The sequence below is a fragment of the Anser brachyrhynchus genome (genome assembly GCF_964034855.1).
Source record: "Anser brachyrhynchus genome assembly, chromosome: Z".
NCBI lineage: Eukaryota > Metazoa > Chordata > Aves > Anseriformes > Anatidae > Anser > Anser brachyrhynchus.
In genome coordinates this window covers 3,903,997-3,927,266 of record NC_137697.1, presented here as the reverse complement: position 1 = coordinate 3,927,266, position 23,270 = coordinate 3,903,997, and the positions used below count along the sequence as shown (strand labels likewise).

The 23,270-nt window shown below is 39.8% G+C and overlaps 1 protein-coding gene across 9 annotated transcripts in view; it reads left to right on the top strand.

Annotated features, from left to right (window-relative positions):
- KIAA1328 overlaps positions 1-23,039 on the top strand; it is a gene marked incomplete at its 5' end in the record, with an annotated part of 172,929 nt that extends 149,890 nt beyond the window's left edge. For all 9 annotated transcript variants that reach the window (XM_080574750.1, XM_080574751.1, XM_080574748.1 and 6 more), the window contains one exon: positions 19,629-23,039. In XM_080574750.1, the coding sequence (XP_080430876.1) occupies positions 19,629-19,842 (214 nt within the window). In that variant the 3' untranslated portion in view covers positions 19,843-23,039. The remainder of the gene's footprint in view (positions 1-19,628) is intronic.
- Between the last annotated feature and the right edge of the window lie 231 nt (positions 23,040-23,270).

The following is a 23,270-nucleotide window of genomic DNA, read 5'->3' as shown; positions in this document are numbered from 1 at the left end:
ATGGTCAGTGCCTTGATTATTAATACAATTTTAATACTTGTGTTATAAATCAAAGGGCTTAGCTACTGAGATCTCTGGGAGAGGGAGTGCACGTGTGATTACAAGCATACAGCATCTTCCTCAGTGGAACGCAAGCTTGTGATAATGTGTTCAGTAAAAACTGTGGTGAGGGAAATCTGGAAAGAATCAGAGTTGTCACTGCTTTGAAGAATTCTCTCTGGTTTATTTATATTTTTTTTAAAGAGACACCCTGTGAGTTGAACATAGGCAATCAGGATACTGCAGTGAGGTCTGAGCAAGGCTTTGCACCAGTCATCTCCCATCTCTACTAGTTAAATGTTGTGTGCACCAGGAGATGGTCTCAGCAGACAAACACAGCTCTGTCTTCTCAATTATTTCCAGCTGATGAGTTGCCCACTTACAAAAGAAGGTCTTGCCACCGTCACTTAAGGACATTAGCCAGCACTTTATACCATTAGATTTGCCCCATTTCCAGGACTAGTTTTTAATGTACCTTTTTTTTTTCCTTCATGATATTCTAATTCTCTGCCTCAATGAAGACCTCCAGCTCTTGTTTTTACTACCATGAATAGCATAGTATCAGCAGTGAATCTCATCTCATTATTTGTCCTTTCTCTAGACCACTTATGAATGCATTAAAGAGTTCAGGCCCTAACAGATTTCCGTGAGGCTACATTGGTGACCTCCCAGGCCACTTTACAGCAGGCCAATTTTAGTGTTCTCTCTTTATTTCCTGTCTTTTAACCAGTTATCTATCCATTAATGGGTTTTCCTCTTAGTTTATGGAAACTTTTGAATCTTTGGTGACAGATTTGTTGAAAAGCTTTTGGAACTCCAGATAAACTATGTAAACTGTATTTTTCTTTTCCAGTTGCATAACAGTTTTACAAATCCAGTAGAGGTTTCCAGTGGATTATGACTTAATAGAAATACTTTTCACCAATGTGTCAAGTTTGCGTTATGAATTTGTTTCTTTATTATATTTACTATCAGTCTGCTTGTTCTAAACATCAGAGTTCTTCATCTGTAGATTGGTGTGTTGCTCCAGATCCTTTAAAAAAGAAACTACATTTGCCAATTTTCACTGCCTCAGAACTGAGGCAGTTTTAGGCAATTAGTTATGTGTTACAGTTAATAGTTCAGCAATTTCTTACCTTCAGAGCTCCTTCAGAAGTTTGAGTGAGTACCAGCTGATTCCAGCAGCTTATTATTGTTCATTCTGTTGATTTGTTCTGTAATGTACTTATGTGACACTTCAACTTGAGATAAGTCTTCCACCTTGTCCTCTTTGGCATCAGAAACTTCATGGTGAATGTGTGTCAACTCATTGACCTTTTCTGCTATGGTCTTATCATCCTTAGATGCTCCTTGGCTTTGGCTGATACTCAAACTTCCTATTTTTGATGTATTTGAAGTAGGATTTGTTATTAGACCCTATGTTTTTCTCAAGGTAACCCTTAATATTTGGCTGGGCTTTATTGTGCTTTTTATTTTTTTTCCTCGTCTTAATTTCTCAGAATTTGTTCTTTGGTATTTTCCTTATTTGGACCTGACTGGATATAACTGTATAGTTTGCTGTTCTACTTAAGTAGTATGACTCTGTTTCATCTTTCTGAAGTCTGCCTTCATAGGCTGTGTGTCCTTTTATGAAGACCCAGCATGACTATTAAACAAATGTGTGCCATTTATAAATGTTTTTACCCTTTGGACTGCCCTTTTACATTCTCTTTAACAAAGTCCCTTATTTTTATGTTGTGTCCACTTCTGAAGTGAAAGACTCCCATAGTGGATTTTTGCTCTGCAGAGATGCTGTATCAAGTTTATAATGTTCATTGTTGCTCTTTGTTGATAACATCTGAACTGTCCATTGCACGACTCAAGTGTGGAACCCAACCAACTAGGACTCTTCAGCTTGGAAAAGTTGGACTATGTTGGAGATACCTTAGAAGTTTATAAAATCAAAAGTCAAATGGAGAAAATGAGTAAGGAATAATTCTTTGTTATCTTGTCTACCGGATAAACCAGCAGGTATCAAATAGAATTGTGAAAATGGCACATTTAAAATGTACAACGTTTGGATAGAGGCCTGAGGCCTAGCTAGCCCATATCCTGACATCTTGTTGTTACTGTGGTCTTTTCCTACTCCAGGACTGTGTCATTGGGGTTTTGTCTAGCTTGTACAGCTTTTTAGCTAAAGTCATCCATAATATTACTACTGATATTTAAGTAACTATAGAATCATAGAATCATCAAGGTTGGAAAAGACCTCCAAGATCATCTTGTCCAACCATCCCCCTATGTTCATCTCTTTAATGTCCTTGTTAAAAAATGTAGAAAATCCCAATATTTGGGCTTAAGTCACAAGCTCATGATGTTATGTATCTGGAATTAGACAAGGGGTTTAAGTGGAATTGCAGTAGGACATAATAACAGAAGACTCAGGCCCTGATGTTTCATGGGTAGAATAATGAAATAACTGTGGTATCTTTCCATATTTTAGGTAGGGAAAATCATGGCAGTGATTCAGTGTAATATAATACTGAACTGTTTAATACATTTTGGTTTTGTAGGCTTTCCATCATTACTATTGGGAACCTTGAATCGTGTAGCATACCTTCCACTTTCTGATGGAGATTTGAGTTGATGGGGCAGAATCAACTTAGAGTTGATGGGGTATAGAACTGTAGAATATCCTGGCTTGGAAGGGACCCACAAGAATTATCACGTCAAATTCCTAGTCCCTTGCTGTAGCAAGGAGACTGTTAATGTCAATCTACAGATCTTTGTTCAAGCTGAATGCACCAATTTCTACTGTAAGGTGTGACTTTCATTCTCTTCCCATTACAGATTTCATTTTCAAAAATTCATGCTATTAGATATTGGTAATTTTTGCTTTGTGGCAGGCTGTCACTGGAGCAATGAAGTTATCTCCTCAACTTTTAGATAATCTTAAAGCATTTGGGGTTTGCTTTGTTTGTTTGTTTTTCATTTCAGATGACACACCATTTCTTTATAGATACCGATTATGTTTAGCATACAAATTTCTTGGTACGACCTGTTTCTAACTCCGAAGTAATTTGGGGTCATATATTTGTTTTGTGTTTTTTATGAGGTTGTACTTTATTTATGACCCTCTGCAAGAAAAAAAGCTGAATTATTTCTTATAGTCTGAATGTGTTCAGGAGAAATAATTTGAAAACATAATGGAAAATTAAGCCTTTTACTGAACATAATATTCTCTTTGTTTTCTGTCCTGTACAAAGTTATCTGTTTTAGTAGAGGCGCCTTAAGTGTTGTTTTTCTCCTGTGGTTCATCCTAACCATAAGTTTTAAGGGATTTGGTTTGATATGTACTGTTGGAGAACATAGTGGAAAAAAAATTGCTTTTTCAAGTTCTTTTACTGTAATAATAATAATAACAACATCAAAAAGAACATTTTAGAGTACTAATATATAATTTATGTATTTAAAATCTTTTAAAGGAGATTCCCAAAGCCTCTATTGCTATTGTACTTTTAACTTTCATTTTTGCTTCATCTGCATTGAATCATCTTTTACTACTTAAAACAGAATTGGGTTTATTGAAACATTTCAGTTCTGATTATTTTTTAATAAAGATGAAGAAGTCTAACCTAATGAAATCACTGGAATGAAATGAGAAAAATTAAAAAAAAAATAATAAGCTGAAGACTTGAAGATTTTATTAAGTCACATTTGGCTGTATGTTTCTCTGTGTGTACTGTCTTGGATCAGTAGGGTGAGAAACATGCCATGTAAGAAATGACCTTTGCACTCTTAGACTGACTTTTTCTGTTACATTTCCTGAAGGGCGAGTGGCACACACCACTTGCATTGCCAACAGTACTTGTGTGTATAACTTCTGTGCCTCTGATCATGAAAACCTGCTTTGAGATGAGCAGTAGTGCTGAATTCAGATTTTTTCCCAACTGTTCAGACCTATAAATATATTTTGTAGAATGCACGCACATCTGTCAGTTTATCAGGTATCTGTGAAACATCATAATGGACAAGCAGCTTCATGATTTATGAGTTTGCTGACTTTTTCATATTCTTAGAAATGAAATGCTTTCTGCTCCATGCAGATTATCTGATAATTCAGTGATGAAACGTGTAGGTGTATTTGTGGTATAAGGGGTGCAGTTTATATATTGCTTTGCAAGTCTCAGGTCTGATGTAGCAAGCTCTTGAACATGTGCCCATGCCCCTGCGCATGGATCTGCTGGGGAATTTTGCTAGCTCCACTTTTGTTGCAATGACCTTGTCCTTTCTGACGAGCCTATGCTGTTCCAGTGCCACTTCCCCTTTTTACTGTAAGAGGTGAAACAATTCCTAGAAGGACTTTAACAATGCTCCAGATGCTGCTCATCCCAGCTTCTGCTTGACTCTGTTAATTGCTCTGTGCATCCCTACTCCTACCTGTATGCGTGGAATTTGGAACCTGCATAACCGCCTCATTCACAGGCAGCAAACTGATCTAATAAGAGATGTCCTCTCCCTCCTCCTTCCTTGCCAAGCTCAAATCTCTTTCAGTCGTCTTTTTCCTATCTCCTAATGGCATCTCAGCTCCTAGATTTTGAGGCGTGAAAGAGAAGTGTGCTTTCTTAACTCAGCCTGCAGTGACAACTGGATACTGCTGTGGTGAGCATCTTAAGGAACGTCTAGATCTCTAGAATGTATAGACCTATTGTAATTATCCATGCAATTTTCTTACTTTCACTCCCTCTGTTTTGTTATGAACTTTTTAGCAGCAGACCATTTCTACCAGTGCACAAACCGTAACATCACGTGACATTGACTTTACTCAAACCAGAAGATTTTTGTGCCAAGGTTGTAACATTGTATCATTACTTCATTGTATCTGTGTGAAAATTTTAATTTCACGCCCTGCGGACTTCACTGTCTCTGTGCACTCTGCTCGTGTTGTTGCATAGAAGGGTAAGTCCCTGGGTCACATTCATTTTGTAGTGTGCTTTTTTTTTCTTTCCTCTTTTTTTTTTTTTTTTGTTAGCAAGAACTCTGTTTCCTTTGAGAGGTCTTGCTGTAAAGTTAGCTGGAGATTTCTGCCAGAAAAATATTTGCAAGCTTAAAGCGAAGATACTAACAATATTTTTATTAAGTTTCTTAACTTGTGTATATGGCTTTCTTATTAAAGTATATATATATATCTTATACATATATATATATACATGGGGTTGTATGCTACACTGTGAGGTATTTGTATGTGAATAGTTGCAAATAATTTGGTAAAGTATGTGGGGAAGGGAGGGAAGACATATGTTTAATATGTCATCATGTTTCCCATGCATTCAGTCTGATTTTACTGAATTGCAGACCTTTCTGTGCAGAAGCCTTTGGTAAAAGTTCGCGTTGGCTTGTGGGGCTTTCTAGTTTGCAGGCACTGGCAGTTTAAGCTTCCTTTAAAAGCACCGTGCCTGAACTGTACGGGCAAATCAGAGTCCAATCCTTGATGGTGAGTCCTTGAGATTTCGCCATATACTGTCAGTGAGGTTTAATATGTTCATGAAGAGAAAATATCCTAGCCAGTCACCGAATGGCTGACGTTGGAACAAACCTTTGGAGATCATCTAGTGCAACCCCTTACTCACAGCAGGGTCAACTAGAGCCATTTATTCAGGATGCGTCTAGTCAGGTTTTGAATTTCTCCAAGGATGCACACTCTGCAACCTTCTGGGCAACCTGTGGCAGTGTTCAACCACCCTCACAGTCAGAAAGCTTTCTTTTCCTACGTTTGAATGGAATTTCTTGTGTTTAAATTTGTGCCTATTACCTCATCCTTTCACTGAGAAGAGCCTGGCTCTGTCTCCTTTCCTCCACTAACCAAAGATTTATACATGATGAGATCACCCTGAGCTGCCTTTGCTCCAGGCTGAGTCCCAGCTCTCTCGGGCATCCCTTGCATGTCAGATACTCCAGTCCCTTAATCACCTTCGTTGCCTTTCTCCGGCCTCTCTCCAGTGCGTCCGTGTCTGTCAGCACTGGGTCTGGCCCTTCAGATGAGTTGTCCCACCAGGACTCGGGAGAGAGGAAGGATCACCTCCCTCAATATGCCGGCAATGCTGCTTTCTATGCTGGCTTATATTCGTTTATTTATTTATTTATTTTGTGTACCAGGGCAACAAGTGTCCAGTTCCTTCTTCGCAAAGCTGTCTTCCAGCCAGTCAGACATGGCATGTGCTGGTGCCTGGGGTTATTCTTCCCCAGGTGCAGGACTTTGCATTTCGCATGGCTGAATGTTATGAGATTATTGTGGGCCCATTTCTCCTGCCTGTTGGGGTCCCTCTTTGAATACTTTCTGGTCCTTCTCATCCTAGAATTTATTCAGAAGGATATGGGAATGAGAGTCATTGCATTAGTCTCTTGAGCCGTTAAATGCCCGGCCTTATTTTGTAGTGTATCAATGACGTTATGTCGTTTCTGACAGAAGCGTAGACTGTCCACAGGTGTATGGTTATCGAAAAGTAATCCTGCAGAGCCCGAGATCATCTTTTCTAGTTACTGCTGGGAATGAACAAACTAAAATTTCACTTCCCTGCCCATCTGTTCAGCAACCAAAAGTAGGTAATTTATCTCAGTGGGACACCTACCACCTGTGTAAAGTTTTTGAAAGAGGTTGTTAGCGTGCGATGACTACAGCCAGGGGACACCAGGCCCGAGTGCCTCGTACTCCGTGCTTTACTGCTGGCTTTTTCTGTAGGGTGCCTTCTAACTCTGTACTTGCACAGTGTCAAACCTGTTCGGTGCCTGTGTCCCTGTGAAGCTCACAGTGATGCTACCACACGGCATGCTCTCATGCCGACTGTGCGCAACTCCTCACCAGCAGTCACCCCTCTTTGACATGCTAAACCAGGCACCACCAGCACACTGCATTTTTTTTTTTTTACAGCTACTGTTTTATCTCAGTGGCTTCTCTTGAATTATGTATCCTCATCTTTCATGTATGAAGTCTCAGCTGATTTAAAGATTACCCCAGAGAGTTCAGCACACCTGGAAATGAATGGAACAGCAGATAGTCCCAACCATTCCACCACAGAGCAGGAGGTTTAACAGTGCAAACCAGGAGCTTTTACAGCAGTTGGGTACTGGAATACAATTTTTATGGGAGCGTTGTCTCTTCACGTATGGTCTGCACCCAAGCAATCAATACATTGGGATGCCAAGAATTCAAGCTCGGTGGCAGTGTTTGCTCTCAGGCAAAACGGATTGAATGAGCTCAAAGAAAGAGCTGACATGTAGTGAGATTGTGGGCTGTTCTGTTAGGGCTAGGCACCAAGGATTTCATTAGATAAGGTACCCGAAATTGTGTGTGCCTCTCACTGGGAGGTGAGCAGAACGGAGCAAGTGAATGCAAATCTGGCTGAAAAGCAGTTGCTATCTGGTGTGAGGCTTCTGAGTACATTATGAAGGAAAAAGAAGCCACTGAGCGTAAACTACATATATAATGTCAGCACGATACAGAATCACAAGGCATGTAAAACTTAACCGCTCTACCCTATAAAGCATACTTCAGTTTCTTCAGCAGGAGTTGTGGTCACTCTGCTCCCAGCAGAAATTAGACTTTAGATGAACTGTAAGATCCTATTCACCTATCTTATGCTAGCATAACTGGCATAAAAGATTATGCCAGTTACTATACCATTACCATTAATGAACTTATACCAATTAAGTGCTGAGAGCAACAAACAGAGCTCAAGTTCATGGTGCAGCCTGGCCAGAAAATGGGCTTTTTGCAAGGCAAAATATGTCCATTTTCTTTATTTTGACTATTACTGTATTTCAAATTTAAATTCTTCTGGATTTTTAGGCAGCTTCAGCCCCATTAGCTTCCAACCACACCACACTGCAAAGCATCCTTTTCGCTCCTAACACTCCGGCTATGCACCCAGCTCATGACCGGAGATGACCAGGGCATTGTATTTTCTGATTAAAGTTCTTTTTAAAATCAAGTCTCCCACTGAACACTTTTTTCTCACTACTCGGTTACTTCTGCCCTTTCTCTTTTTCTCCCTGCTCCCTACCAAGGGACTGGTACAAGCACAGGGGCTGTCATCCTGGCCTTGCTGTTCCATGGATCAGGAGCTAGAAGATGTTTGCATTTACCTCTGGAGTGTAATTCTGACTGATGGGTTCTTATCAGGGTTGCCAAGTCCATCCATCCAATTGTCTATTTCTTTTTTGAAGACCAAGCAACCATAAAGTTGAAAACCATGTTGTATTTTTGGAATCTGAAATTTCAGACAATGCATTTATGAATTATTTATGGAGAATGTGTTTTCAGTAATGTGCGGCATAAAATGGAATGAATGCGTATCCATACTTGCCCTGAACTCTCCAAAGTGCATGCTAATAAACAGAATGATAACCTACCATCACTTTTGCCCTGTAAGATTTACAGTGCAAGCACTTTTTTGTATGGTTTAATTCAAGTCAGTTTGTCAACTTAAAGCTCTAGTGTTTTGTTTTAAAGTACAACTTGGTGAGTGATTTTCTATTACTTAAAGAAATCTAACTGCTTTTTTCCCTCTGTTTCAACCAGAGTTAGTGTCTGTAAATTTTTGTAGTCATGCTGGCATAGAGCCACTCTAAATTATGCTTTAATTCACAATTAGAAGGAAGTGGCAACTGTGCAGAGCAGCAAACCTCTCATTTAAAATGGCCATTATACAAGATCATGATTCTTCAGAATGATTAAGATATTGAAGAATAATTAAGATATCTTTAGATTTTCGGCCATTTAGAAGTGCTGGGCTTATTTAATTTTTTTTTAAACCTCCCTGAAACAGCTTTTTCTGTAATGGCAGTAATACAGGACTCTATATTATCACAACGTGGTGTTTACTGGTATCTGAATTGTCTAATGGTAACTTGTTTTCACTGATATAGCTGACAGGGCAGAGATAATTAAGAAACAAAAGAATTTGAGTTTCTGAATAGCTGAATTTTGCTATTAAACACTCCATGCCACAGCAGAAGAAATTAAGCTGACAAGCAGGAGGGGAAGAATAGTACAAATCCCCAGGAAGAGTTTGTGTTTAGGTACAGCAATTGACTATGTAAAATATTTCACCAAGGTAGAGGAAAAAAATGAAAAGAGGTAAAATAACCAATTTCCAAGCATTTCCAAGATGTAAAATAGAGGTTTTGCAATACCTGTTCATCCTGACACAACAAATAACAGCAGAGAGGGAAGAAACAAAGCTCCTGTGAGCCAGTGGCAGAACTTCCATTGGCTTCCGTAGGGTCATGATTCCACCCCAATATATACCTAAAACTACTGCAGCCCGATTTTGTTCTTCTGCTTAATGAGGTTTTAAATCTTGCACAGCTAGTAGCAGTTCTTGCCACAATGGTTAGAAAGTCAATGAAAGCTCACAGTTCAGTAACTAAATGACAAAGTAAGAAACTTTGGAATCATAAAATGGTTATAAGTGCTTGACCTAAAACTCTACAGATCTCCCAGTGACTACAATTGAAGCAAAAAGTTGATTTATTATCTGGCAGTCTGGGAATATGGACTGAGTTTGTGAAGAAAGGCAGATAGCTACTCCATGTAAATGATGATGGACTTTGCAAGCTGGATTTTTTCATTATTTTTTTTTTCCTGAGCTATGCCCCTTATTTTTTATTTTTTTTATTTTTTTACTTATTTAGTACCTACAAAGTTCTAGCTATTGTATGGGGTATAGGGTAGTCCCAGCTTTGCTGAAAGCACAGTAGGAAAAAGAAATGAAACATGAAAGAGAAATCAAAACTAAGGGGCAAGACCCAGAATGGCAGAGAGGAGGTGCAGAATTGCACTATGCCTTACATATGCAAACCCTTTGTCAGAGGCTTAGCAGATTATAAAAGAAAAAGCACAATTTTAAAGATGATTCATTGAATTAGAGCTTGCTTTGAGGGGAAAAATGCTGGGGGACAAACTTGTAAGAGCAAAAAAAAAAAAAAAAAGAGAAGAAAGGCTGTTAAAGCAGGAGAAGTAGGGGGATGAGGTATGGCAGGAAAGATGATGACAGCTTAGTTTTGGCCCAGAACAATAAAGGGTGAAGATCTCACCGAAGATATGCTGTGATGACAGAGTGCTTAAAGGGAATAAAAGCTAAGCATGCTCTGAAGTGCAAAGTTATTATGTAATATCACAGCAGAATCAGGGCCTCAGGTGCTGTACATATACTGAGGTTCATTTTCTGATCTGAAGAGCTTTCAGACTTGATGAGACAGAAGCGGGTGTGTGGGAGGGGAGAGAAGGACAATACAAACAGAGTGATTGCAGAGGTGGTTGTTAAACTCCATGGTAGTTCCATGGTTCTGTAATTCCTTTCTTTTCTACTAAAACTTCATTCTAAATTATTCCTCTGTCACTGGCAGATATGATTTAAAAGGTTTCTTTACTTCTCAGCACTCATGTCTTTGTTCGCTCTCCCCCTTCCAGAATTATTACAACCTCAGTTATGCCAATTCAGCTGCCTGCAGCCATACCTTAAAAAGAAACGATCTGGGTTTTTTGTTGTTTTTTTAACTACTAAAAGCACACAGAGACAAAAACAATAAAGAAGTTCTTTCAGTTGTATTTGACAGGTCGGTAACATGGCAGCAGACTCTGAGTGAGAGTCCGATGAGGAAATAATAGAAAAGGCTGAGTTTCCAGTAGCAAAAAGGTAGGATAACTGAGGGTTGGGAGCCCTGAGACAGGAGTGTGAAAAGGTGAGGAAAGCAGGTGTTGGTCTCTGACTAGTGGGTAAGTGAAAATGGCTTGTTTGTTTAGCAAGGAGGAATGAGAGCAGCAGTAACTCTTAGTTCAGTAATGACAGCCAGCTGGATGTTATCATAGGTGAAGCCAGGGTGAAAGCTGTGGAATAAAAATCTCTTAACAGACCTGATTTAGGACAGAAGTTTTTTGATGCTGATGCTGAACCCAGTATCCTTTAGCACACTGGCTCTGCTTGGTATGCAAAAGACCAGGGGAAGCCAGCAGTGCTCAGCCTCTTTTAACCTCTTTAGCTCTTTACTACTGTGTATCACACTGAGAAGGTTGTCTCCTACTGCTGTCTACCACTGCTCATTTTGGTTAGTAAAGGTGTGAATTACCGAATTATGCTACTTTTCTCCCTGTTCTTGCATGCAAAGGCTGTAATCTCTAATGTCATTTTCCACCAGATATAGCAAAAACTGTTAGTAACCCCACAAAACGAGGCATACTGTTCATTGGTTTGTAGGTCCTACAGCACACAGCAACGCATTACAGTGCAGTGGGTCAACACGCACAAATTAGGAAGGGTGCAAGAGCCATGAAAGCAGCAAAAAAGCTGTTGTCATCTGAGTCCTCAAAGGCGTGCGCTGTGTGAGTGTTGGAGGGAGCTGGTCTCCTCTCTACTTCTGTGTACCACACGTGGGGAATGTGGTGCTCATTTCTGGGTGATCGTTTACTGGGAAGATGCTGTCAAAGATTGGAGGAGAGTGGCAAAATCTGTTGCTGTGCTACAGGTATTGATTTATGAGAGAAGATTAAAATACGTGTGGCTCAGATAAATGTTGACTGAGACTGGAGCAGAAGGGAGAAATGGAATGTTATTCAAATACTTAAGGAGTATTTGCACCAAAATAGGAGATGGATTTTTCAGTACCGTGCAAGATCTTTAGCTATAACAAATAGTGTGAAACTGGGAGGAAAAAAAAAACTCCTTTTCTATCTCTAGCTGACTATCAGAAACACATTCTTGTTGTGTGTTCTTGTTTGCAACACATAGTTTTTCCTCCTACAAAACTCTAAAGCAAAAATTCATGCAATGTTTGTGGTATTTTCCATGCTATTCTAATCTCTTAAATTGTATATCTTTCCCCTTGGACTTTATCTATGTAGACTGTATGCTCCTTTGAATGCAGAATCACTCTTACAAGTGGTTGTAGAGTAGGTCGCCCTGATCAAGGCCCTTTAGGTTATACTGTAGCAAGTAAATAAGTAATAATGGTAATGATAGCGTGAGATATATTTGGCTGTGGAATGGCTTCCCTAGGAGAATAGCAAGGGGCTGATTATTAGCAAAAAAATGTTAGGAAGCACACTGTAGGGAATGGTTCTCCGTCAGCGGGGAGATGGCTGGATGATCTAATAAGTCTTTTCCTTCTCTGGGTTATGATTCTGTGAATACTGCCTCAGAGAGTTCTCTAAAAGTCTCTGATACTATAAGCTCTCTATTATGTGGGTGTGGGTTTTACAGCACTCCGGGAGGCTTTTGCTGAGGACACTGTAAATATATTCTGTTTTACATTGTGTGATGTATTTTAAATAAAAGGCTTAGATCTTTTTTTAATTGCTTTGAACTATTCTGCAGTCTGATCTTTTTCTTTAAGAATTAAGAAACTTTGAGATACTTTTGGAAAATACAGAACAGTTACAGGCAAGAAATACATCGCAACCTGGAGCTGGTTTAAATACATACAGCGCTGCTGAATTTGCCTCCTCCTGTTTCCCATGGTGAAGTGTCTGTTCTGAGTCCCAACCTGCATGAAAGTAAAATGGAAATCTCAGGCTAACTGGCACTGTCCCTTTGTCTCTGAGTCCCTATTTAATCTTGTTCAATCTCTTGATGCTTCAGCCTCAAAGATTGCACTTCTCTGGGTTCATTTTTGGCGATTTCAGCATCCTGAGAAGTCAGTACATGGGGATACTCCTACAGAGATTTCTTTGGTCACTGAAGATCAGGTCACAGGAAAGACAAGGTTCCCTATCGTGACTTCTGGCCCTCCAGGGAATGACTGCAAAATCATCTTCTCTTTTCAGCTTTCGTTTCCTATCCAACTGGTCTCTCCTTTTCATTGACAAGTTCATCTCAGGCTTGCTGGGCCAAATAGCATACTTGCTAAAATCTGGACTATATTCATACAGCAGGGAGGCAGAGAAGAAAGAAGCCGAAACATTGGGTAGGACGTTGAAGATCCTGAACCCAGAAATCTACTGGCGCAAAGAAGATCCACCACACACAGTGTGTATGGATTTTCAAAAGGCCATTGTCAAGGTTCCACACCAAAGGTTGTTAACGAAACCAAGTTTCCACAGGATTGGAAGAAAGTCCTTTTATCTGTTTACTGATCATTTTACGATAGCAAGCAAAGGACCTTAATATACATTTGTCATGATGCAGAAGAGTCAGCAGGGACCAGTGTTGGGATGGTTCTTCATCAATGACTTGGAACAAGAAGTAAGCAGCAAAATTTTTTAGGTGACCTAATATGTTTGTGGATTACAGTAAATTCTTTCGGGTAGTCAAGTGTCATGTCTATAGCAATAAACTCCAAAAAAGCGTCAAAAGTGATGGATGAAAAGGTAATTTACCTAGGTAAGAGTCATCAACGCCATGTCTACATGATACTGAACTCAGAGTATCATATCGTAGAATCATAGAATAGCTTGGGTTGGAAGGGACGTTAAAGATCATCTAACTCTAACTCCCCTGCCATAGACAGGGATGCCACCCACTAGATCAGGTTGGCCAAAGCCCCATCCAGAGGAGGTGGTTACAACTTGTAAAATCAAAAGCTTCACAGAAGCTTGTGGATACACAAGCCTTGGTGTACCCACATTTTGATTCCTCTGTGTTCTTTTGGTCTCTGCCTCTCAAGAAAGAGCAGAAGCTAGAAAAGATGCATAGGACAATCAAAATGATGAAGGGGATGAAGCAGCTGGCACAGAGAGACAGAAAACCCTATGACTTTGGATAGGAGAAAACTGACTGGGAAAATTATCAAGGTTTGCAAACTTGTGAACGTGGATAAACTGAATCTGGAACTGTTGTTTACCAGGTACCGTCAGATGAGAGGGAGTAACTACAGTCAATCCTTAAAAAGCATTTGATGAAACTAGAGGAATATTAATTTTAAACAAACAAGAGGATGTCTTTCCATGGTAGTGAACTTCCTGAGCTTGCTCTCACAGGACATTGCGGAAGCTGCAGGTTGAGAAATAAATCAGACGTATTTTTGGACAAAAGATTGATACATGGATGTTGAAAGGGTGAGCCAGGGACATAACCTCTAGCATCCCTAGTGCAAGAATTGTGGACACAAGAATAAAGATGGCAGAAAGTGGCTAGGACTCTTGAATTTGGGCAGAGCTCCGCCCATCACCAATAGAACCTGGATTAGCTTGAGGTGGGTAATCAATCAGTCATCCCAGCCAGTTTTTCCAGGTAACCTCAAGCTGGAACACCTCTGTGTTGTCTTCATGTTTGGGGTAGCTTGGCTGCTAACACCATACCTTATCTGCATCTATTTTCTCCTGTGGAAGCTGCTTTTATTTGCCCTGTTTGTTCCAGTCAAGTAGGGATTTGACATTTGCTTTATAATAACAGTAAGCTTGGTTTCCTTTTCTGTAAAATGGGTCTTTTCCTTACCCCTTGAAGGTGTTTTTAGCTGTATTTAGCGTTTGTAAAATGCTTGGAGGCAGATGGTGTTTTATGAATACAAAATAGTGTTAGGCTTTGTGCTTGGGCACAATACTGTACCGTAATTCAAAGGCAATTCATGTAACATTAGTAAATCACTTTGAACTTTATGTTGAAAATATAAGCAGTAGTATAAAAATAAACCTTTTTATTTCCTCTGGTATATACAGTTAAATAAAGTAAGCCTATATAGCTACTAATCTCCAAAACCGTATTGCCAGTATGCTTTGTTGAAATGCCATCACCTTGCAGAAGAGACATTCTGTGTTTTGTACACATTTATGGTTGAAGAATAAATTTTCAGAGACTGTAAATGAAAAGATATCTCTGAACATAGTGATCAAATAATATCTGACAGTGCTTGTTTAAAGAAATATACATATATCTCACTGCCAGAGTATTTATGGCTCTAATAAGTTTAGTTATTTTGCCTCATGGGGAAATTTCTGCTTCTCCAAATATCAAACTTGTTTGGTGTTGCGCTGTTTTTTCAGGAAGGAGCAAATGATATTATTAGTTAAATGGGACTGCACAATGCAAAAATACAATAGCATAGTTTAAAAATTGAACACCATATAAGAAATATATTTTACCAGCAATGGGAAATAGACAAACATTAAAAATTTAATGACACATCCCAAATGTCTAAACGAATAAATAAACAAACATTGCTGTTCAGCTGATTGATGTGAGGATCCTCTGTGGTTACCTTCAAGAGCACTGTTTTCTCTAATATCCTGTGCAGTAATGAGTTCTGTGCATCACTTTTGTGTAACCTGACCGTTTTTTCAGTACTGTACATTGTGGGACTGTCTGAACTCTGATTTTTCAGCAGGTTTTATTATACAATACCAAGTGGTTTCAGGTGATTTCTCAGCAACCATCCTGGGAATAAGTGGTCTTAGGTTCCCAGAGCAACAGCCACATTTGCGTGTTTGTTATAAAAATGCAAACACCTTCCTTCCCATTCAATTTTGAAACATATCACAAGGTAAGATGCACCTGTAGATGTTCAGAGCATTGTATTCTGCTGCACAGGCGATGAAACAGAAATACGGTGGAACGAAAGGTTTGACTCTGTGCCAACCTATGCTCAATTTTGTACTGTTTCCTTCTGTAAAATGTGAACTTTTAATGAACTGTTATGAATCATAATGCTTAATGATGTTTTCTGTTACCTTAATGATGGGCTACAACTGTCTTTTACATTAAGAGTTTATAAACTCTACTAGATATTTATTTAATTAGGAGCCAATGCTGAAAGTTTGTAATAAAATTTCCACAAACACTTTAGTGTCTGAGGAGCCAAATTTCCAGCAACCTGTGTTAATTGTACACAGAAGATTAGGAGAATACTGTCACAGTATGGTGCAATGCCTGACCAGGGTGGTGTTAGTCACCCAGGTCACAGTTCTATGCTGACACAGCTACAAAGGTTTGATCCCTGTGGTAGCTCTCAGATAGTTTGGGCATCTCCACGCTGCTCTCTGTTGAACCGTATTTGGAGTTTCAGTTTGTACATTAAAAACAAAGGTCAAATTTCTTCGTCGAAAGAAGAGCTTCAGTGCTTACCTTGATCTGTTCTCTCAACACCCTCTTGTTTGTGGCCCTGCCTTCCTTATGCTTTATATGCCAATTCTTTGTGTCTTCTCTCCTGATGGAATTTATGGAAACCCTATGGTAAGACTACTTTCACCAAAGTTTAGCTATCTAAATAACTTCTAATCCAAGCTTGTAGAGTAGCCTTCACAAACTGTCTTCTACCATGGAAAAACATGCAGACTTTCAAGCTCAAGAAAGTCAGAGGAAAAAAATATAAATGGTGGAAATGTCAAGACTGGGCTTAGAAAAGATTGTTTTCCAGTCTGTAGGTGACTTCCCAGCATACTGGCAGCTGTTGCTAAAAGGTGAAGACAGACTGAATTATCACCAGCTTTAAGGGGACAGTTGTCCACCTCATTTCCCTCCTGTTGAAAGGGCAAAACACATAAAAGAAAATGTATGTAAGCATCTAGCATTGATGGAACATTTGGTTGCTTGGTTGAACACCTGTGTGTGAGGAATTTCTGTATGTAGTTCAATGTACAGTGCTGGTACATGCTGCATTCTGCAGAAGATTGGGGAATTTTTTCTCCTGGGGAAGCATGAACGAGGGCCTCTCTTTACTGTTAATTTCCATTAAAAGAGCATTCTGTATTCACAAGCTGAGTTTGCCAGATCAGTTTTCATGTTTGAAATGTTCTGACTTTTTGGTGCCTGATGCTGCAGCTTTGACTTCACTGAAACCATAAAGTGTGATCTCAATAATCTGTTTTTGCTTACACATTTAGGCAGATCATGGAAGGAATACATGTGGTGTTTTTAGAGAAAGTTTCATTTTGGGCTTTGAGCATTCTGTGTCTCTTTAAATATTCAGATACAAATAAATAGTGAGAAAATTGTCTTTGCAAGCTTCAAACCATTCTAGGTCTACTCTGTTGCCTCCAGCCAGATACTGTCTGATGTTGCCTAGACAAACCAGGGCAAACCATTATCATGGGATTAAACACTAAATACCTGCAAGGAGCATTCTCTTTATCAGATAGCGCTCTGTTAGCAGAGTTCATTCACTTTATTGCATATATAACTGTGGTGTCAAATAGACTGATTTACAACACCTGGTCTTTTACATAATCTTTGCTATTTGCTGCTCTTGTAATCTGCCAAATCATTTAGCCTTCCTGATAGCAGAAATGCTGTAAAACTTAGATAAACTTGCAGAAGAAATAAACTCCAAGGTACTGCTGAAATCTAGGGCCTGCACGTTTGCTATAAATGCACTGGCTGGTTTGGTTTCCCCCTACCTAATCTGTGATTGAATGTGGCTGCTGGAGAAATTGAAATTTTATGATAGCACTACAGTCAGAGGAGATAAGCATTTGTATGCTAGACTAGATTAATCTAAAAAGAAGTTTTAGGTGTGGCTAATGAAACCAGTGTATGTGTTAACTGGTTTTCTTTGGGGTTCAAAGCATCTGTGTGTATCTGTACAGAGTCTAGTCTAAAACTTTGTGTGAAAAGTCCAATATAGCTATGTGCTAGTTCTCACTAGCAGTATAGCTTATTCCATTTTACATTGGAGATATTTTTAAGGCGCCTCGGTTTTTAGAGGGTACTTTCTGAATGCTAATACAAACAACAGGCCCATTTTTAGTGGTCTTGCATGGATACCTATGTCCTTCTGAAGTTCTTGGTTAGAGTTACTGTAAGACATCACATTTGGGTAGGGTTAGCCATTTGAAACAGTCCATTTGAAACAAAACTAAAGCTCTGTTTTTGGGGGTTGAGTCACTCATTTCTGGCTATTAGAGGTAATTTTGAACAGACATAATAGAAAGACATGTAGACACATGAAAAATGTGAAAAAATGTGGCAAAATACGTTTCTGATTGGATGAAATGCAAGCTAGAACATCTGAAGGAAATTAATACAGATAGTCACATAGACGAGGGAGCACTGAGATGCAGTTACGTTGAGTCAGGCTGTGTTAGGAAGGATGGCTACCATCAAATTGGAAGGAACAATGAAAATTAAAGGAAATTAAAGAGTTGGCTTTTGGAGCAATAATAGCATAACTAAGATGGCCATTAATATCAGTATTAACCCACCAGTGCCCCAGTTAACTCACATGAGCTGAGTTAGTGTTTCAGCATTTCTTGGACATGGCTACAAGTTAGCTTGTCACAGTCAGTGTTCTGACAACTGCTGGGACGTAACACTCGCCACTGGAGCTAATGAAGGGTATTTTGCATGGCTTTGCTGGTTTAGGGAAGAAAGTTGCTTTACCTCCTGCTGCTGCACGAAGAGACTGGACATTACAAGTGGTGGTGTGCCTCTGGGAAATCCATTGGTCTCTGCTAATCTTTCACATCAATAAACTGTTGTGAATATTTGTACTGAAGATTTTCATCCCACCTGAGTTTAGGAACCTGCCCCAGCTGGCTGATTTGGTTGCGTAGTCTTCCTAGGCTGCCCCTGTCCTGAATGGAAAACCCAAGGCTTTTCCACCATGACTCAAAGCGGGGAACAGCTTGAGATGTCTCCTCACTCTGTGGATGAACTCTTTCTTCTTAAGTGACAGGGACCCTATGGAAACCAACCAGCCACACTGATACCTTACTTGGGTGCTGTGAATAGTGTTCTCTGCATGTGAGTGCCTGAATTATTTCAGCATTGGGAATGTTAGGCAGGCTGGTGTTAACAACAAAATGGAATGAAGGGGACTTTTAGGTAAAACTCTGGAGTCATATCTCTTAGATTAGAGAACAGCCTCCCTGGGGAGGCAGGGAACCGGTATTGTTTAAGACATTTAAAATTGGACAGGAGAAAATGTATTGTAATGATCAATCCTGTGCTGGTATTTGGATCAGGTCTTGTCTTGTGTGAATATTAATAAGAAGTCTCTGTCTAAAGTACCTGCCATTATTCAGCGTGCATTACTAGCTAACACTGGCCTGCAACCTTCCCCCACATCTGTACTCACACTTAAAGGACAGCCTGAGTAATGTCTAGCACCTTTGCCTTCTCTCGTGGTGCCTGAAGTGTTGATTTTGTATTGCCTTGCTTAGATTATATTCCTTCAGTGCTTCCACCAGACAGACTCCATATAGTGCATAGAGATTTACAGGAAGCACGTGTAGTTTGTGGCAATAATAATAAAGTCTCCTGCTGTTTTCAAATCCCCGGGAAACTAAATCAAGTGTAGAGGTCTATTCAAAAAAGTGCAGCATGTGTATAAGTCACTTTGCCATTACCTGTGTGGGTCTGTCTTGTACCTGTTCTGTGTATTTGGCTGTTATATCTCTGAATCCTGTCCTCGATCTCCGGAGTGTGACTAAGACATTACACACATCAAATGGAAAAGCTGATGAAACAGCTTAAAATAACCCAAGCACCCATGCTTTGCTCGCCTCTTTTTCACCACCTCTGTGCTGGTATTCTTCATAGGAACTCGTATAGCAAAATTCATTCTGGACTGATGGCCCCATTAGACAAGCCTAGGTCTAGTCTGGATTAAGCAGGTGGAAGGATTGGATTCAATTCCTGTGTGTTGCTTAATGGAACTCCCATTTTCTTGGTATGTTTCTGTAGGTATGAAACCTCTCTTCTGGACCTGGTTGAAGCCATGAGTCCCATATCTGCCCCAGGACACCTCTACAGAGAATTATATGATGGGAACAACATGCACACACCTCGTCATATGAGCCGCAGGCCGTCGTCTTGGTACCAGAGCCCTCGCAGTTCCAGAAGCAGAGCAGATGAGATAGAGGAGAGCCGGCTGCTCGAGGAGATTTTCTTCATTTGACACTGCTCTTTATTCTACAGCCCTTCTGTAGAATTTTTAGGAACTTTGTATTTCTAATGTGCTTGTGTTAAAGTACCATTTTTAAATTATTTGAGTGACAACTGATTGTCTTCCCTCTTCTAATAGTTAATTAGCATCCAGTTTCATTTTGGATTTAGTAATCATGATGCAAGAATGTTTGTGGGATAGACCAATCAGAAAGCGTTAACTTTTTTTCTAAACCTTTCATGTGCCAAGTAATCATTCTAAAGCAGATTTTTTTTTCATCTACAACATTTTCTAATAGATTGAAGTCACAGTTTTGCCAGTCTCATATCAGAAGTATATTTCATTATTGATTTTTAGCTCTAAAGCGGTTTGCAAGAACTGCCTAACATTCAAGAACCATAACGTTCAAAGTAGATTATTTTCTAATTAAACAAGTCTGTTTAAAGCCTGGCATGTTATAAAGGTACAAGCACTTTACTACTTTTTCAGTGATTTTATGATCTACCTTTTCCTTCAGCATTCTGATGTTTAACATGCTGGGTTTTTAGGGGATAATATCATAAGCTCAACTTTACAGCGTCTAATAACATTAATAGATGATGTTGCAGATTGATGTACTAGGCATCCATGTGAAATATATTCCTCTTTAAATCAGTGCTATTTGACATAGTTTATGCGCTGGGAGACCTAACCCTGAAATAGCAGAACACAGTCAGACGTTGTAGTGGTCCAAAACCTATGTGATGTACTTTTCAAGATGAAATATATAGTTGTGGTAGTATAAGAACAGTCTTAAGACATTTTCACTAACTTGCACTATTTTGATCTGGTATCCAGGCTCCATTGTAAATAAGACAAATCAGTAATTATTTCCACCAGCGGCTCGCAATGCACATTTCCCTGCCGGCTTTAATTATTCATGCTGTATCTATTTCAGTTTATTTAAATGCACTTCCATCTACTGCATGTACTTGGTTATTTAAAGAAATGTGCAGAATTGGTAAAAATGACTGCAGATTACAGGATTAATGGTCATTTTCTCCACAATGCAGTGTTCATATTTTATTGTAACAGTAGCCACCGGCATGTGTTCCTAGAAATATGAGGCTAAAATACTCATTTTACACAGTAAAATTGCAGCGAGGGAAAGGTAGAATTGAGCCAGTACGGGCAAGTTCTAGGCCATTTGCTCCCAAACACCAATTGGTGGGCCAGTGCAGCTTTTTGCCGGTCTCTTTAGGCAGCCCTGCTTATCTTAATGGCAGCCAGTTGCTGGTCTGATCCTTGGGGTATCGCTGCTGCCTGCCTCCAGCACGCTTGCTCTTGTGCAAGGCTTGGTACTCCTGTGCTCTGCGAGGAGCTGGCAAGACTGCAATGAGGCACGCCGAGCCTCCTGGGGGAGAGCAAGCATGATGCAGAATATCCAGCATGCCCCCCTGGCAGCACCCTGCTTTTAGAGCAGTGAAATAAAAGCAGGATGAAGGGGGGCGGTAAACCTTAACTTATTCTGAGCTGTTTCGTTCAGGCTCAGTCTTAACCACGAATTAGGTGGTACCTTTTCCTTGTGTCCCAGCTGAATTTTCAAAGGTGCTTGGAGGAGTTCACAGGAGGGAAGCGACATTACTGTCCCTAAAAATGACTGCTGTGGAAAGGCCTTGCCTGGTCTGTCCTGCTGTCAGTGAAGCATCATAGTTCCTTCCAGTATGTCCATCTGCTGTTGAGTGTCCCTTGTGTTCTGCTCCCTGACGCTGTGAAGGCACAGGTTTCTGGTTAAAGCCCCAAAGACATGACAGGTGCCCTGACCCAAGTGTAGCAGCTGGGGCAATATAATGAGTTTTCTCGCTCAGCATGTTTCTGCTGGCCAAGTAGTCTGCTTCTGTAGGAAGACAGGGAAAGGGTGGGGAAGGAAGAGAAAAATGTACAAGGAGCAGCAGGAAAACCATAAAAGTGATGACCAGCACATAGATCTTAAGGTTTTGGGTTGATTTTTTGTGAGTTGTTTTTGTTTTTTGTTTTTTGTTTTGCATTTTTGGCATTTGTAAAAAACAGTTCTCTGATTTCAGTCCGATTGCTTCTCTTCTCTTTTCCAGTTTGACTGAAACTTTAATTGCCTTTTCTAATAAGTGCTAACTGACCTTTTGAAACAGCAAAAAATAGAAGTATATCTCCTGAAAGGTGCCTTTGTGTATCCAGTCAAGAACACTGCATGGGAGCATTATGTTCTTTGGTTCCTCGTGGGTGTCAATATTTAACTGCTTTAGGATTCCTTATGATCCATTTTGTCCGTTAACAATTCTAATTCTGATGGTGACTTTTGACTTGAATCTGTATTTTGGTAGTAGCTCTTTTTAAAAAGACGCTGTCAGGGTTGTGGGCTCTGTGCTCAAGGTGCTGTCGATCAGTCAGAGCTACACGGGAGGCATACCTTTATGTAGCCAAGAATTCTACAATCAAGATAGTTGAAATATCTGATGGATGAAGATCTGCATGTTTTAACTATCTATGAGATGTGAACCGAGAAGCAAAAGCTATTAATTTGGCAGACCCTGTGAAAAATCATTTTTTATAATGCTGGCTCTTGCTCTAGTTATCAGCAGTACATTAGGAATAGTGTTTAGCAGTCAGTGCAAGCGAAGATATTTTGCCATGAGGCACTACAAAGTTGAAGTTATTAAAACATTTATAGCCTTAGAAAAAAAAATCAATGATTGTCAAATAGGAAAGGACAAAATCAGTAGTTGGGACTGGGAGGGGAATTGTTTTCCATCTGCTAAAACAGTAGAGGAAATGCAAAAATTAAACCAGCAAAAGCAATCACTTGACAGTGTCCTTTTAAGTTTAAGCTCCTATATTAGGAAGCTGCCGCTGGGGAGTTAGTCCAGCCACAGATTGTTTGTCCAGAGCGTTCCCAGTTAATACGCTTCAGCTACACATTGGGCTGTATTTTACAAGAGGCTTTGTGGAGTGGCATGACTCCTGCTAAGGCTGCTACCTGTACCTTCACTTTGTGTTCTTCCCAAGTGGCTCGTACACATGCGCTGGCCATGTTTGTGTAGTCGTTGCTTTTGTGCACCTTGCGCGCGGTGGACCTGTAGCAATCACATCCTTTCCACTTGTAGCCTCTCCAGTCTCACAGTTGAGTACCATCTTGAACATATATTTATATATGTATGTGAGGTCTTAATCTAATAAATTATCTGGGGGTTTCATTTAATCTTCCAGCCTTTCATTTATTTGAATTATCTTCTGGCTTCTTTTGTCTGATGCAGATGTAGCAATTGCCATTGACAATATGTTCCACTTTCCACGCCATCATATCATGTGTATTCTAAATCTCCAGCTTGCTAAAACAGATGAGGAAATAGTTTTAAACCCTCTCTTTCTCTCCAGAACATGGGTATTGCTGTGAAAAGGAGCAAGACCTCTTTTGGGGCTTGATG